Source organism: Castanea sativa, chromosome 4 (assembly GCF_040712315.1).
Source record: "Castanea sativa cultivar Marrone di Chiusa Pesio chromosome 4, ASM4071231v1".
In the NCBI taxonomy this organism is placed as follows: Eukaryota; Viridiplantae; Streptophyta; class Magnoliopsida; order Fagales; family Fagaceae; genus Castanea; species Castanea sativa.
The window spans coordinates 34,265,774-34,281,184 of NC_134016.1; the positions used below are offsets into that span (position 1 = coordinate 34,265,774).

At 36.1% G+C, this 15,411-nt stretch overlaps 1 protein-coding gene across 2 annotated transcripts; it reads left to right on the top strand.

Moving 5' to 3' along the window:
* Window positions 1-135: 135 nt before the first annotated feature.
* LOC142630592 (uncharacterized) lies at window positions 136-13,434 on the top strand. Of its 2 annotated transcripts, XR_012843355.1 has the most exons (8): window positions 136-403; window positions 1,083-2,388; window positions 4,136-4,336; window positions 8,088-8,943; window positions 9,129-9,730; window positions 9,809-11,643; window positions 12,185-12,473; window positions 12,886-13,434. XR_012843355.1 is itself a non-coding variant. In XM_075804610.1 (7 exons), the coding sequence occupies exons 2-7, from the start codon at window positions 1,203-1,205 to the stop codon at window positions 12,212-12,214; spliced, it is 4,710 nt and encodes a 1,569-aa protein (XP_075660725.1). In that variant the 5' UTR covers window positions 136-403; window positions 1,083-1,202; the 3' UTR covers window positions 12,215-12,690. The 2 variants fall into 2 exon arrangements, 1 of the variants encoding a protein (XP_075660725.1); XM_075804610.1 differs by lacking the exon at window positions 12,886-13,434 and having other exon boundaries at window positions 12,185-12,690.
* Window positions 13,435-15,411: the final 1,977 nt, after the last annotated feature.

The window sequence follows — 15,411 nt, forward strand, 5'->3', positions numbered from 1 at the left end:
TATGAATTATCCTTTTTATTTTTAAATTTTTGAGAAAGTTCTTTTTTAGTTATGTTCATAGTATTATTTAGAGAAAGTTTTCTTTATTCTCACGCAGAGTTTAGAATTAGAACCTCGGAATCAAAATAACACAAACGTTCGCACAAACACACACACACACAAAAAAAACAAAACTTTATTTTTTAGGGTTTATAATATAAGAAAGGCCCTCGTCCTCACTCTCACTCTTGACTCTCAGAAAAAAAACACCAAACCCCACACAGAGATTTCAATTTCCCAAATTCTAGGGTTTACTCTCAGGCCCTCCAAGCTGCTCTAAGCGACGTCGTTCTCAAATTCATCTCTTTCTTATTACCGCACAACCTAGTTCTTGCCTAATTTTGAATTTTTTTTTCCTTTTAAGGTAAGATTTTTTTGAAACAAATTTTCAATGAATTTTTTGAATTTGCTTGTTATTCTGTTTGGTTGATGGGAAAAAGTTTAGGAAGAAGTGGGAAAGTGAGAATTTTGAAATTTACTGAATGTGTTTTACTGTGGTTTATGCCAATTGGTACTTCAACAATTTTTGTATTGGAATTAATATAGTTTGACGCTTTTTATGGAGTACTAATTGAAACTGAGCATTAGGGGTTTTTCATTGTTTTTATTTATTTATTTGAATGTTTTGTATTAGTTTATTATAAGAATGATACATTTTGAGTAATGGGGTTTTCATTTTGGATAATTTCGACTCGAGAAATGAGTTTGTGTTTGATTGGAGTTTGGTTATTGAAGGATGTTTTATAATTTTACTTGTTTGCTGAATATGCTTTTTTTTTTTTTTTTGGTGGCAAATGCTTAATGTGAAAGAGAGAGTGGATTATATATTTGGGAGCTGAGAGCAAAAAATGGAATTTTTTATTTATAATATTGATATATGGGTTTTTAAAAAGTTATAATGCTTTTGTAAATTGATGCATTGGATTTTAATTTCAATTTGAATAAGTTTGTGAGTGCAGTTTGCATTATTATATGCTAGCATTGTAGTAGGTACTGATTGGTTCTCAATATGATTTTATTGAGTTTTTTATATTGTTCAACAGGATATTGTGCAAATGGATGGGTTGAGGATTTGACCTTTGCCAAAATTGGGTTTTTGTCTGAGAAAGTCTCAGTAATCTAAGTGTTCCTTGGATTGTCATTTTTAAGTTGTGATATATGAGATGTATGGACAAGGGAATTATGGTCCTCAGTTTGGGCAAGGTCCTAACACACCCATGCCACCTGCATACTCACAGCGCCCATTGGCTCCACCTCCACCTCCCCCCCATTTCCAACAAGGGCTGCCTGCTCCGCCCCCTCCTATAAATCAACAAGCTCCTCCTACTGTCCGACCTCATGTAGGTAACCCAGTCCCTCATATATATCATCACCATGGTCCTCCTGCCCCACTTTCCACAATGCATCAAGGTCCACCTGGTGGGATGCCGAACACAGGTCAATCTTATTTACAAATTCAAGGAAGCGCCCCATTGCCTCTTACATACTCAAGTACTCAGCAGAATTCACAACATCAATTGCATTTAGGGGGACAGAATGTGCATCATGCTCCACCAACAGTACCTCCTCCCCCTCCCCCTCCTGGTCCTCCTCACTCAGAAATCTTACAGGCCCCGCCTCCTCCTAGAGTATTACCTCCTCCTCCCCCTCCACATGGACAGACATTGTATAGAGCTCCTCTTCATCCACCACAACGGCAACCTAGTGCTGTGCAGGGTCTTCAGCAAATGTCGTCGCCCCCACCTCCTCCTTCTACTTCTGGTTTTTCCAGTTATGCATCTTCCATGGTTCCCCCACCCCCACCATCTTCTCCACCACCTATTCCACCTTCTCCACCACCGCTAACCTCTTCCCTTACTTCATCTTCTACTCCCAATAAGGTTAGACATGATACACCTGCCCAGGATGGCTATCTAAATCATGAAGGTGGAAGTGGATTTGAGGTGGGCCTTCTAGCAAGAGATGGTGTGTCATCAAGTGGAAGTGCCATATTGGATTTTCCTCCACCTCCGCCTAAGCCAACAGAAGAAAATGTAGTTCAAAATATTGAAGGTTTGTGCCAGCTTATTGCTAAAAATGGTAATGGTATTGAAGATTTGACCCGCCATAAAGAAGCTAGGAATCCAGAGTTTGCATTTTTATTTGGTGGTGAGTCAGGAAGTGAAGCTGCTATTGCTCACAAGTATTTCCTGTGGATGAAGAAGAAATGCGTCTTGGCATATAAAATTCCTGAAGGGCAAGGTGTCTCACCATCGAGGACTTTAAAAATTGAGTCTTCAATGCAATCTGAACATCTGAAGGTTGGTGCTGGATGTGATTCACCTTCTGATTCTGACATGGAGATGGAAGGTAAGTGCGACTGATCATGATTCTGCTTCCCAGTATTATTACAAGATTTGTATGTCTATTAGCATGTGACTGCGTGATGTGTCTATCGTATGCATCTTAACTCCCCTTGCTTAACTTTAACGTTTGACATGATTGTCTATCATGTCATGTGTCATAAATGTGGATTAAGATCTTCAAGAGTTCCTAGGGCAACTCCACCATGAATTTCCTAAAATCCTATCCATCAATTTTGAAATGAGTGGATTGGATTTTGCCACATCCTCAATAATTTAAATAGATACCCAAATGATGATAGTTAATTTTCATTTAAATGTTGATGGTGTGGCAAAATCCAATCCACTCATTTTAAAATGGATGGATATGATTTCAGAAACTTTATGCTAAGAACTCTAGAGGATCTTAATGCCAAAAGTACTGGTCATTGTCTTCAGCCAATGGGCTTTGGCTCTAGTGGCACTTCCTCCTCCCACAAGGAAAGCAACAACTTCTTAAGTGAATTGGGTGATTGAATGGGAGATGCATTGAATAAATAGGAATAAGTTTTTGCCTCTTCATCTGAGTTAAAGGTCTATTTTATTCTCATTCATTTTCAATCTCGGAGTCTCCCAATCTTTTTAGACATTGATATGAAAGTTTCTTTGACTTTCGCAACACTGATTTAAAAAAAAAAACTATAACTGAATTGTTTACAATATGCATTTTATTCTGCTGTGTGAATGTGTGATGCATCAAATTTTGTGCAGTGGGCTGGCTGGGCTTCTGCAATACATTATTTCTGATAATTAATGTCATTTACATAATTTTCAAGTTTCTAGATTTTGGTTGTGTAAAATGGACATGATATACAGGAGTGCACTCATTAACTGAAATATAAGAATACAATTATGTCAAGAGCCTTGTAGTTCAACTGGTTGGCACCTCTTGGTGTTTCTAAACAAGACATCCAGGGTTCAAATCCCCCCAGCCCCAACTATTGAATTATCAAAAAAAAAAAAAGTATAGAATTATGCCCTTGAAGAAAACCTGCACATTGACGTAGAAATCTTAGCTGCTTGAAATCAATACAAGCAACTTTTTGGTACTCACCTCCAAAGAGACCAGTGATCAATTATCCCAACAAACCAGAAGATAGTTATACTTAATGAGAAGTATGTCCTCCATTTGATGAATGGGTTGGATGAACTGTAACTCAATTCTGCACCTTTTTCTATATTGGGTATTTGGTTCACTTATTGGAAAAGTATCATTTGTAAAGGCCTTTAATATACAGCTTTGCTTGTAGGCACATGGTTGTTGTAAGGTTCTTTTCCAGAAGAGTTTAGACCAACGATCCTTGTCTGGATTCTGGCTTTCTTGTAATAAGACATAGGCTATCGTACCTATCTAATGTTTATTAGCCTTTTTTGTTTGTTTGTTTGTTTGTTTTTTTTTCTTCAGCTTTATCCTTTTCAAATTAGCTATTCTCATAATACTTAAGTTGATTTATCTCAATGGATTGTGTTCTTTTTGGCTGTTCCATATTGATCGTGTTCTGACTGTCCGGTCTCCTTATTATGTTTTTATTTGACTTGATAATTGTGTTGCTTTCGATGACGTCATGACGGTATTTGGATTAAAAATTTTGTTAATTAGGAGAAAACAATAGTCTGTCTAACTTGTTAATTATTTTGAGTCGAGAGTCTGTGATTGAGGATCTGTGAGCAGTACCAGCTGATTCTTTTGGTAATCTTTTTATGGGTGGTTTAAGATGATTTCACCCATGCTGACAAAGACCAGGGAGTTAATCACTCAATTGAAGGATTGAACAACGAGTATGATTTGATCCACAAGAAGCTTGATGTGAAAGAGCAATTACGTGTGCTACGTAGTATAGCCGAAGGCAGCCCAATGACGGATGCCTCATCTGTAAAGGTGACTCACTCTGGGTCTTTAGAGCTAGGCGAACAAGGTAAAGGTTTTAATTCAAGATTATTTATCTTTTCCTCCCTAAAAAATTAAGTTTTTCTTTTCTTAACCTCATTTGTTAAATTCAGAATTGAAACAAACTTTAAGGGTGCATCTTGAAGCTTTTTCCTTAATTCATGCCTCAGCATGAAATCCATGCTTTATATTAGACTTGTATTTCCTCTAGTTCACTCAGCTCACTTTCTCGTATCATATATTTGTTTTAATCATGTTATTTGTATGGTTAATCCTTAAAAATTTACTGACAGGACTTTACTATGATTGTGGTCCAAAGGGACCTTTGTTGATTTATATCTTTTATTTACCAATTCTATAGTGTTGTTGTCATTCAGTTTTCAATCTTGATAAAATACCCACCCACCCATGTAGCCATTGATGGAGGAAGTAAGGTTATTCCTCATTTAATCTGTGTAATTGGTGTCAAAGTTTATCTTATAGTGATTGTCAGTTTACTTGTTATAGTTTGTCTGAATACATGGCTAGGAATGCTTTCAATAATAACCCAGCAAGGCAGATATTCCAAATCTTAAGCATGTACTAGAAATTAATCTGTTGTGTGGAATTATGTTTCAACTATTTTTTTTTTTTGATAAGTAAGAATGATATATATACGAAGGTTACTCTATGCCTGAAAAACACATAGCAACCCAGAAAAACAAGAAAAAGAAAACAAAGAGAAACAAGAGAGAAAACCAAACAACAAAGAAATTACAATAGGAGAAGGGAACAAAGAAAAGAAGGGAGGGAATCACTAGATGTAAGTCCCCACGCCCGAGACCAATCAAAAAGAGTTCCACAAAAAGAAGCAAGCAACTGATCACTAGAGCTATCCAAATCCTCAAAAGTCCTCCGGTTTCGCTCCTTCCAAATACACCAAAGGATGCACAACGGGACTAAATTCCAGATCTGAGACGAATGCTTCCCCAGCCAATTCCACCATCCAAAAAGCAAGTCTGGAATCGAACTAGGCATAACCCAAGCCAAGCCAAAAGTTATAAAAACAAAGCTCCATAACCGATAGGCCACCTCACAATGAAGAAGAAGGTGATCTACCGTTTCTCCACAATGACGGCACATAATGCACCAATCCACATAATGTTTCAACTATTTTAACTTCAAACGTTCTAAATCTTTAGCAGCATTAGTGTTAGGTTGATGTTATGTATCCTCTAACACCTCTAACATCAAGGTGGACTTGATTGGCTTTTGATTGACTTGTGGCAATTTAAGTAGGTAACATCTTTACTGAACGAGGCTTGTTTGTGGAATATTGTCCTCCTTTGTTGTGTGTGCATCATATAGGTATAGAGAAGTTAATTGATTAATTAATGCAATTATCAGACATGAGCCTCATACATCATCTTCTTTTTTCCTTTCATGTTGAAGTATTCTACTGCATTTTCTTGATGTTGATTTCTCATAATTTCCTGTACTTTGCCAGAGTATTGCATGTGTGTGGATGAAAGTATAGGTTTATCTGCTTTTTTGTGATTTTTTTTTTTTTGTGTTTTGGGAAAATTAGATTTTAAACCCTATAGTTTAGGGGCATAACAAATTAAACTGTAAGATTTTAAAAGGTAGCAAAACCTCAAACACAACTGGGTTCCACTTAAATGAGCTAAGTATTAATTTGCTACTTTTTGAAACCTTAGGGTTGAATTTGTTACTTTTGATACTATAGGATTAATTTGTTACACTCCCCAAGCTACAGGGTTTAAAATGTAATTCCACTCCCCTTCTCTCTTTCTCTAGTAATTTGATAGGAAGCAAGGACATTGACATGGTATAAATTTATAAAATTAATTGAACATAGAGACACAGTAATTCTTGAAAAATTAGGATACGATATGAAAATTAATTAATTAGTGTGTGTGTGTATATATATTATTTTACACATTTTTGTTTAAAGGAAAAGTAAAAAGCATCAAAGGAGTGAAGTTATAGGAATATAAGGTGAAACTATTATTTGAACCATTACATACTAAACGTGGTTAATTATGGTGTACTTCATCTTATTCTATCATACTTTATATGATTTAAGAATAAAGTGTAAAATAGTTATTCAAAACTTAATCTAACCCTATTTTGAACTCTAATTTGGTCAACCACACATCCACCCCACCCCCCTACTGTCTCTCTCTCTCTCTCTCTCTTAAATCCCAAAATGTAATCATCTTTACTCACTTTCTTCTTCAAGAAGCACCAATATGGGTACGATATGATAGGATACGGGATACAGCAATACGGAAATCCCTAAAAAACTAGGATACAATATGGCGGGGATATATTTATTAATCCAAGATCCAAAAGAGTAAGTTAAAGAGAACTAGATAAGTGTTTAACATTGAAACCAATATATAAAAAAATATAAATAAAATCTTCACAAGTTTGGGCTATCTCTCACTATCGGGGTTGGGTTACAACTTACAACCGTATTAGGGCCGTATCACGGGTGTATCCCAAACATATTGGCACTTAAAAAAAAAAAAAAAACTGTGACACGCATGTAGGAAGTATCTTAGGGGTATTCAGTACAGATATGTATTGGAATGAGGTATGCAAGCAGAAGTGGAATATTTGTGCTTCCTAGCTCTCTCTTTGATTAGTAAGTTTTGAGTTTTGACACTCTGGGAGGGGAAAGGGGAGATTCAGACTAGTGACCTCCGTTTGATGAGGCATGGTTTCCAACTGATTATGCTACACATTCAGGTTATCTTTATTCTCTCTCTCTTCTCATACCTCCCTCAGTGTTCACAGTTCAAAACCCTCATTTCCTCACTTACATGAGTTATCCATATAATTGTGAAACAAGAGATAAGGAGAGGTCATGGCCTGTGTGAGCTTTGCGAAGCTGAATGTAGCGTTGTCATGTCCTTTCTGTATTTGAAATTAAAAATATTTTTATATCCTTGAGAAATAGTAGATGTTTTGAAGACATTGAGAGTTCCATGCCTGATCTTAAGTCTCTCTTTTTCCGAACCTTACTTGATTGGTTCTCTGTGTGGAGAAGCCATCCTTTTCTTTCTATTTTGGATTTTCTTGATTTTTGTAATGTTTGTCTTTGGTTTGTTCTCCCTTGTATACTCCCTGTGTACTTGGGTGACTCTCTCTTTTTTATTTCAATGAAATTATCTTTATTACTTATCAAAAAAAAAAAAAAAAAAAAATTATATCCTTTGGATGTGTATGGGAATTTTGAAATGTTTTGTTAAAGTAATTGAATTATCATCCTCTCTAGTTTTTATCCTTGGCACATTCACTTTGTTTTTTGCCATAAGCTTAGCCAGGAAAATAGATATATATATATATATATATATATATTTTTTTTTTTTTCATATGCAGCTTATCATATCTTTTTTTAGCTGTGTCTATTGACAAAGAAACGTGAGTTCTGAATCGGTCCATGGATTGTGGATAAGTTTGTGTCTTTTTTATGAATTTGCCTCTTTTTCTTTCTGGAGAAAGGTTTTGAGCCCACATATGAATTATCCAGTCTTTAGTTTGTAATGTTGTATAAGTGGTTTTATATGCGTATTGAATTTATTTTACTTTTCAAAAAGAAATAAAAAAGGGTTTTATATACATTGGGATCCAATGTCCACAAGTTCTAAAGAGTTGTGTATTTCTCAGCTGGCATGTCTTTTTTCCTTTTTCATTGATATATAACAAGCTTTCAATATTTTGCATGTTTTTAAAGTTGAGACTCTTGATCAATATTGTTATTATCTATGCAGGGCTTCATAATGACAACTCAACATTTGGAAGTTCAATATCTGAAGTTCCTGGAGCTTCAGAATGTCTTGTTTCCAGAAATTTAGAGAAATCTAGTACTCTCCTATCTAATGATATGAGTCCATCCAAGACTTCTACAGCTGCCGTAGCTATAAATTCTGACAAGTGTTCTAGTGAAGTAATCAAAGGTGGTAGCCCATTCAGACTTCTACAAGACTATGCTTCTGATGACAGCTCAGAAAATGATGATGAGCCCCAGCGTGAAGTTGGTAGTCCTTTGATGCTCTCAGCGTCAGTTACAGATAGTGCTGCAAATTCCCATAGAGACGCTGGTTGTAATCTGGGGACAGATGAGTCCAAGAGTTCCTCTAGGACTGAAAAGGGTTCTGGATTGCTTTCTAAATCCAACATGCCCTACAAGGCTCCAGAAATATCCCCATATTTGCAAAAAGAGGTCAAGGATACTGGTGCAGCATCTATCTCAAGTGGAACAACTGATGAACACGTTTATTATAACCATAAAAATAAAGTGTCTATTAGCCATGCTGTTTCTCTTGAGGCTGTCCGGGAAAAAGATGACCTGGGCAGTGCTGGTAATGATGTTTCTAAGGGTGCTATATCTAAAAAGAAAAATAAAGAGAAAAAGGAAAAGCTTGAATCTGCTCATTTAAAAGTAGATGAATTTGGGAGATTGATCAAGGAAGGTGGTACTGACAGTGACAATGAGGATTCCCGCTACACTCGGAGGCATAATAAGAGAGGTAGAAGTAGGAGCCGGAGCCGGAGCCAATCTCCTGTAGATAGGAGGAGGAGGAGAAGTCCACGGAGGAGAAGGGAGAGGCGAAGCCGATCTCGCAGGTATTTCGTGCATTTTGTGTGCAGAATGATTAGAGCAATTGGTTGAATACTTACTGTTTGTGGTTTAGAATATTAGGCTACAGGATTTTTACTTTGCTTGTTAGCTCTTAATCTGTAATTATATCATAATCTTCTAGAGGCCATGAACTGTGGAAATTTTGATTGTACTTTTGGCTGTGTTTCAGCTGGTCTCCTAGGAAGCGAAGAAGTAGGAGCAGGTCTCCCCTATCTAGGCGTGCAGGTGAGAACAGTGCTGAAAATCTCAGACGGGGCAAGGGTCAGATTCCAGAATGCTTTGACTTCCGCCGAGGAAGGTGTTATCGTGGAGCCTCCTGTCGATTTATGCACAATGAATCTGAGAGGACCAGTGGATCAAGGCATCAAAAAAGCAAACAACAGTATCCGGATGTTCCTCCTAGTGCAAAGAATTCTAAGTTTCGAGAAGATGACAATATTATCTCAGTAGAAGTATCTAATCCTGAGCATGAAGCATTCAAGAGCCAGGAGATGCAACCCTGTGAAGAAACTATTAGGGGTGCTAAGCAATCTGGTATTTTGGATAATGATGACCGAATATTCAATTCTGATGCCATTAACTCTGAGAGTTCTGTAGAGGTCTCTGCTAAGGTGCAGGAAATGCATGTTGTTCAAGACAAGCCTGAGCAGCCTACAACTGACATTCCTGATGGTGAGAATCATCAGGGAGCAGTGGACTCTTGTCAACCATTGTCAGTGGATGGTTTTCCCTCTCAGTCTGTAAGCGATGCTGAAGCCCTGAAGTCACAAGGTAATACCTCTCATTATGTACATTCATCTATGGAAAATATAGTGACTCAGCAATCTCAATTCAATCTTTCTGTTCCAGGGCTTCAAAATACTGATTGCCCATCACAATTGATGGATGACTCTTTGTTATCTGATTCACCACCAGATCTTACATCCATGACTTCCTCTAATAAGTTTTCAACCAGGGAACCTTTTCCGAATATGAAAACATCAACTCAGCCAGGCCCTGACACAAGTTCTATCAGCCAGCCGCTTTCATCTGAACAGTTCCCATTGCAACCTCTGGCCCCTAAAGAGTCATCTCCTAGTATTTCTGCTATGGGTTTACCACATCATCCTTCTGAGTCGCATCCTCCTCCAGTCTCACAAGGTGTAAATTCTGTGCATATGCCACAACTGCCGAACTATTTGATACCACAGAGTGCACCCTTTCCATTTCAATCTGCTCCTGGGGAAAGTTTTCATCCTTATCAAGCTCCATTACACAGCCAACATTCTCAATATTCTGTACCGCCAATGTCTTCTTGGACTTCCTTGCCACCACCGCCTCCACGACCACTGTATGATTCAACTTCCAATGCAGGAACTGCCACAACGGGTATTTCTTCACAATTTCAGGAGAGTCACATGCTCGCCTTTGGTTCTCAGACTTCAGTAAGGCACTACCCTAGCAATATGCCCTCTTATGTGCAGGTTGGCGAATTTCCTTATCAAACCCATCCTCCAGGGCAGGAGCCTCAGCGACCACTCTTGTATGCGGAAGATTTTAGATCAAACCCACCACCTATGGGCAACCCGGATTTAATTTCTTCAAGCTCCTTTGCTCCTGGCAATATGCACTCTCAACCTATGCCTTCTTCACATAAATTATTTACAAACCAAATGCAACCTTTTTCTGGTGACAATTTGCCCCCTGGTGAACATATGAAGCCATCTTCCCAGATTCATCCTTATTCACAGCAGCACCAGCCACCATATGGTTTGCAATACCCCGCAACTGATACCATTTTGGGTGTGCCTGGAACGACTGGTTCTGTGTCCAGATACGCCCCAGATCTTGTGGATGGGAAGTCATCTCAACATCCTGATTTTGGGGGTTCAAGAATTTCTGCTCATTATAATCCCTATGCATCTACTTTTGAGCAGCCACTGAGCACCAAATTCAGTTCTGACGTATTTAAGCAAGAAAAGGACACACCCTATTCTAGTAAATATGATAGTTCATTAAATTTGAGCCATCTGCCAGTTGATGGGCTAGGTGTAGGTAGTGTCACATCAAGACAGACAACTTCCTCCCCAAGTTCCACCAAAGCAGTTAGGCAGATTTTGCCTAGGTCAGGTGGTGACCAGTATGATCCACTTTTTGACAGCATTGAGCCATCATCAAAATCTCAGAGGAAATATGATCATGGTCAAAAGCAGGAACTTACTGGTGACTCTGACACCATATTAAGGCTTAGTGGTACCCGCAAGCCACTGGATGTGGAAGAGAAGCACAAAGAGGTTGGGGCTGTTGCTTCAACTACATCCCTTGACAATGATGAATATGGTGAGACAGCAGATGCAGAAGTGGGTGCTGTTGAAAATGATAGCCCAAGTGATCCTCTTAATGTACCAAACATGACTCAGGGTGAAATTGAGATTGACCAAATTAAGTCCTCGGGGAAGAGCAAGAAGAGCAAGGATTCCAGATCAATGAAACTTTTCAAGATTGCCGTTGCAGATTTTGTAAAAGAGGTTCTTAAGCCGTCATGGCGACAAGGTAATATGAGCAAGGAGGCATTTAAGACCATTGTGAAGAAGACTGTTGATAAGGTTTCTGGAGCCATGAAGAGCCACCAGATACCCAAGTCTCAGACAAAGATAGATCAATATATTGACTCATCGCAGAGGAAACTGACGAAACTTGTGATGGTAATTCCTGTTTTCTGGCTTTTATTTGTAGACTTAGATTCTGATAGATATATACATGCCCATCCATACTTTTATTTTCATCTGCATTCTTGCCCTATAGATGTACGAAGAATGTGTTGTGAAACAGAAAATAGACTCTTTATGAACTTTAACTGAATTCTTATGTTCTTAGATATTATCAAGTGTGGCATGGCATTACCTTAGTTTAGAACAAGGACTTGTTAGGTTCCACTCATGAGTGCACTCAACTGAGGTGCTTATGGAGCTCCAAGTTGTGCGCATGTGCTCTCTCTCTCTCTCTCTCTCTCACATGCACACAACTTATTTTGGGGCCCAAGAAGGTAGGCTTTGATGATTGTATCTATAAAATTGAAGGTTCTATGTAGAAAATGAATTTTATTCTTTACTTTTTTGTTCTGATTGAAATATTGTTTTATGTATAATTATCAAAAAGCATTGATTAATGTATAATTCTGTGCTTCTATGATACTTTAATAAAAAATTTCATACTTATCAACAAATCTCTAAACATGTCTTGCAGGGCTATGTTGATAAGTATGTCAAGGTGTAGAAGTTCATGTGAGCCGTGATTCCAGCTTGCTGTGGTAGAAGTTCTTGGATAGATTTGCAATGCAGCATTATGATAGTTTTGTTAGAGTTCCAGGGTTTAGATGGGGAGTTTTCTGCTGGCATCTTTTAGGTCAGTACTTTGTGAAGTTTGCCATTGCTCTAGTGCAAGGAAAAGATTGCAGCTTTTGGAGACATGAACTTAATGACAGAGGTTATTAGGATTCCAACCTCAGTAGAGACCTGAGGCTGCTGCAAAAGGCGTATGTATTTCATTTCTTGGAATACAATTATTGTGTTTTCTTTTCATACGTTGTCTATTCAATGTTCTACACCCTCTGTAAATGATCCCATCCATAAAATTATTTCTCAGTAAATATCTTTCATTTTCAATTATATAATAATTAGCAAAAAAGTTTTGATGTGGAAACAGGAATCGTATCTTGAGAAATGAAGAAAAAGTTCTCCAATTTCCAAAAATTATGTCTATTCTAACACTTTTTCCTGCTCCTCCTTGTGGCGTACTATTTATATTTAATGACACTGCATCTGTTACTCAAATTCATCCATGGAAATCTCAGTTCAAATATCTGATTTCAGCATCCATATCATGGAACTTTTCAGTTAACTTGAGGTTTGCACTGTCAAATTATATTACTCTCTTAAATGTTGCAGTGAAAATGGTTTTTTGTTGTTGTTGTTGTTGGCTGAGAAATGGATTGAGTTGTATGAGCAGCACGGAGAAAATGCAACGGCTATCCATTCCAGTAGGGCTGTTTGAAGTCTTAGATTTTGCTTTTTCGGGTGGTTGTTCTCAGGCCGGGTTTAAGCCCTGATAGCGAGTTTGATTAAACTATTGGGAGGGATGGCGCACAAGGGGTCAAACGAAAGAAGTTGATAAAGGAAAATGACAATTTACTCTATATTTGTTCCGTCTTCTAGGGCTGACTTGGGATTGAATCCAAAACCAAAGGAATTGGAGGAATCGAAGCAAACTGCCAAATCCCAAAAAGGGTTATCGGAGCGAGGGATCATATCACCTGTAAAATGTTGTCAGGTACAATCTGAATAAAGTGAATTAGAGCATTCTCATCAGACTCTTCAAACCCAAATTTTCCTAGTTTTGAAAAGGGCTCATAAAACAGGAATAGAGATATTATTCACGGTTGATTTTTGTGACTGGGTCTAGATTCTTAGTTATTTCTTGTGTTTATATACATTTTCCACTCAATCTCACTCTCACTCTCACTCTCACTCCTTTTTCATTCTTTTTGTTCTCTGTAGTATAGGATTGAATGTCCTTAAGAAGAACCACAATAATTTTATAATAATAATTATTATTTTTCACAAGATATAAGAATATTACATAGGCCCTATATTAATTGTTCGAATATGAAAGTATCAAGAATAAGGATAAGTGTTACGTTGTAGATTTCAATGACGTGAACTATAGGAAACATCTTAAGGTATTCACAAATATTGGGAAACCAACAACTGGGAAGTCACAAGTAACAAGACCACGAGTTTATAGAGAATTTATAAAAATAAAATGTGATATTTCAAAAAGGAAAGCATTATGTGCAAAGTCTTACCTACCTTGAGCGCACAAAGCCAACCAATTTTCATCAAAACCATTCATCACTAGCATCTTAATAAGAATAAGTTTAATCTTACACTTTGCTCAAAAAAAAAAAAAAAGTTTAATCTTACACTTAGACTATCACTTCACACGAAAATACCTCTTTCTCCATAATCCCCAATTTATTAGTAAGTTCTTAAATTTAAACTTTAGGGCCTATTTGGTAGAAGGATTCTTGTTTTTGTTTTCAAAACAATTTGAAAATAATTTTCAAAAAATTGAAATTGAAAATAGTTTTTAGATAATAATTTTTAGACTATATGTGTTTGGCTCCCACTTTAAAAAAGAAAAATGTGGGAGACCATTTCTATTTTTGATATTTAAAAAAAAAAAAATTACAAAAAGATATGAAAATTACCTTCTTTTTTTTTTTTTTTTTGTTGTTGATAATGATTAGGAAAGAGCTCATGTATTTTTGTTTTTTTTTTTTTGGATAATGATAAGTTTCAAATTTGAAGCATGAGATTTTTTTTTTAATGATAAAGATAAGCTCTTTAGTTTAAAAGATAGAATAGTTTGGATAAATTTGTGGGGTTTACTGTTTTTATTTTATTTGCAACTATACCATTAAAAACGTTTTCATTATTTTGAAAACATCCTCTCGGCTGTTTTCAAAATCTTGATTTGAACAAGGAAAACAAGATACAATTTTCTGAAAACTATATTTAGAGAACATCAAACAAACAATATATTTAAGTATGAGATCCACCATTTTATAGTTTGTAAAACAAAAAACTATATTTAAATTATCTTACCAAACATGCCCTAAATATCCATAATTAAACACAAGTCAAGGTACTGTTCATTTTGAAAATTTAAGTTATATATATAGAAAAAGCCCAATTTAAAAGAAATGCCTTTGATAACAAAACTAAAATATAATTAGACTTTACTTAATCATTTGTTCATCTAGCCAAATAAAAGATTTAAAGCTGAAATGTGTACCATAATTTCATAGAGGAACTTTGAGTTCAAAGGACTTAGATCATCAAAAACCCTAAATTTGGGCTTAAGTCCTAATCTTAATGATTTAAATTCTCTGATTACTCTCAAATATACAATCATTTCACTAAATTGAACTTAAAAAACTCTAATTATATTTCCTAATTCCATAATATCCTAGTGAATTTGGATTTTTTTTGTTGTTGGGTATGAGCAGTGAATTTGGTTAAACCATTATTAGATTGAAAATGCATTAATTTAACTATATATATATATTAATAGGCAAAACTCATAGAAAGTTCAATTATAATTTGAAATTAGAATCTAATTTTGCAAAATGTATCTAAACTTATATGTGGACCACACCATAATTATCCACTTAATTTTGTGCCATATGTCCAATTAAGTTTTTTATTTTATTTTATTATTTTTTTATAAATTTTTGTGTCAAGTGAGTTAATGGGTGTAAAATACTAAGAATATAATATTAATGAGTTATAAAATTAAAAAAAAATCTAATCACATATACTCAATAAAATCATCACATAACCAAGATCACCATACGTTCTATCTTATTAAAAATTAAAAAAAAAATGATCATAGGTATTATTAAATTTAGG

What these genes read in the sequence shown, in the direction of transcription:
- LOC142630592 (XM_075804610.1), top strand. Translation starts at nt 1,203, where the DNA reads ATGTATGGACAAGGGAATTATGGTCCTCAGTTTGGGCAAGGTCCTAAC. An exon ending in TTCTGACATGGAGATGGAAG is followed by an intron (nt 2,389 to 4,135) that starts GTAAGTGCGACT and finishes GGGTGGTTTAAG; the next exon opens with ATGATTTCACCCATGCTGAC. An exon ending in TTTAGAGCTAGGCGAACAAG is followed by an intron (nt 4,337 to 8,087) that starts GTAAAGGTTTTA and finishes TTATCTATGCAG; the next exon opens with GGCTTCATAATGACAACTCA.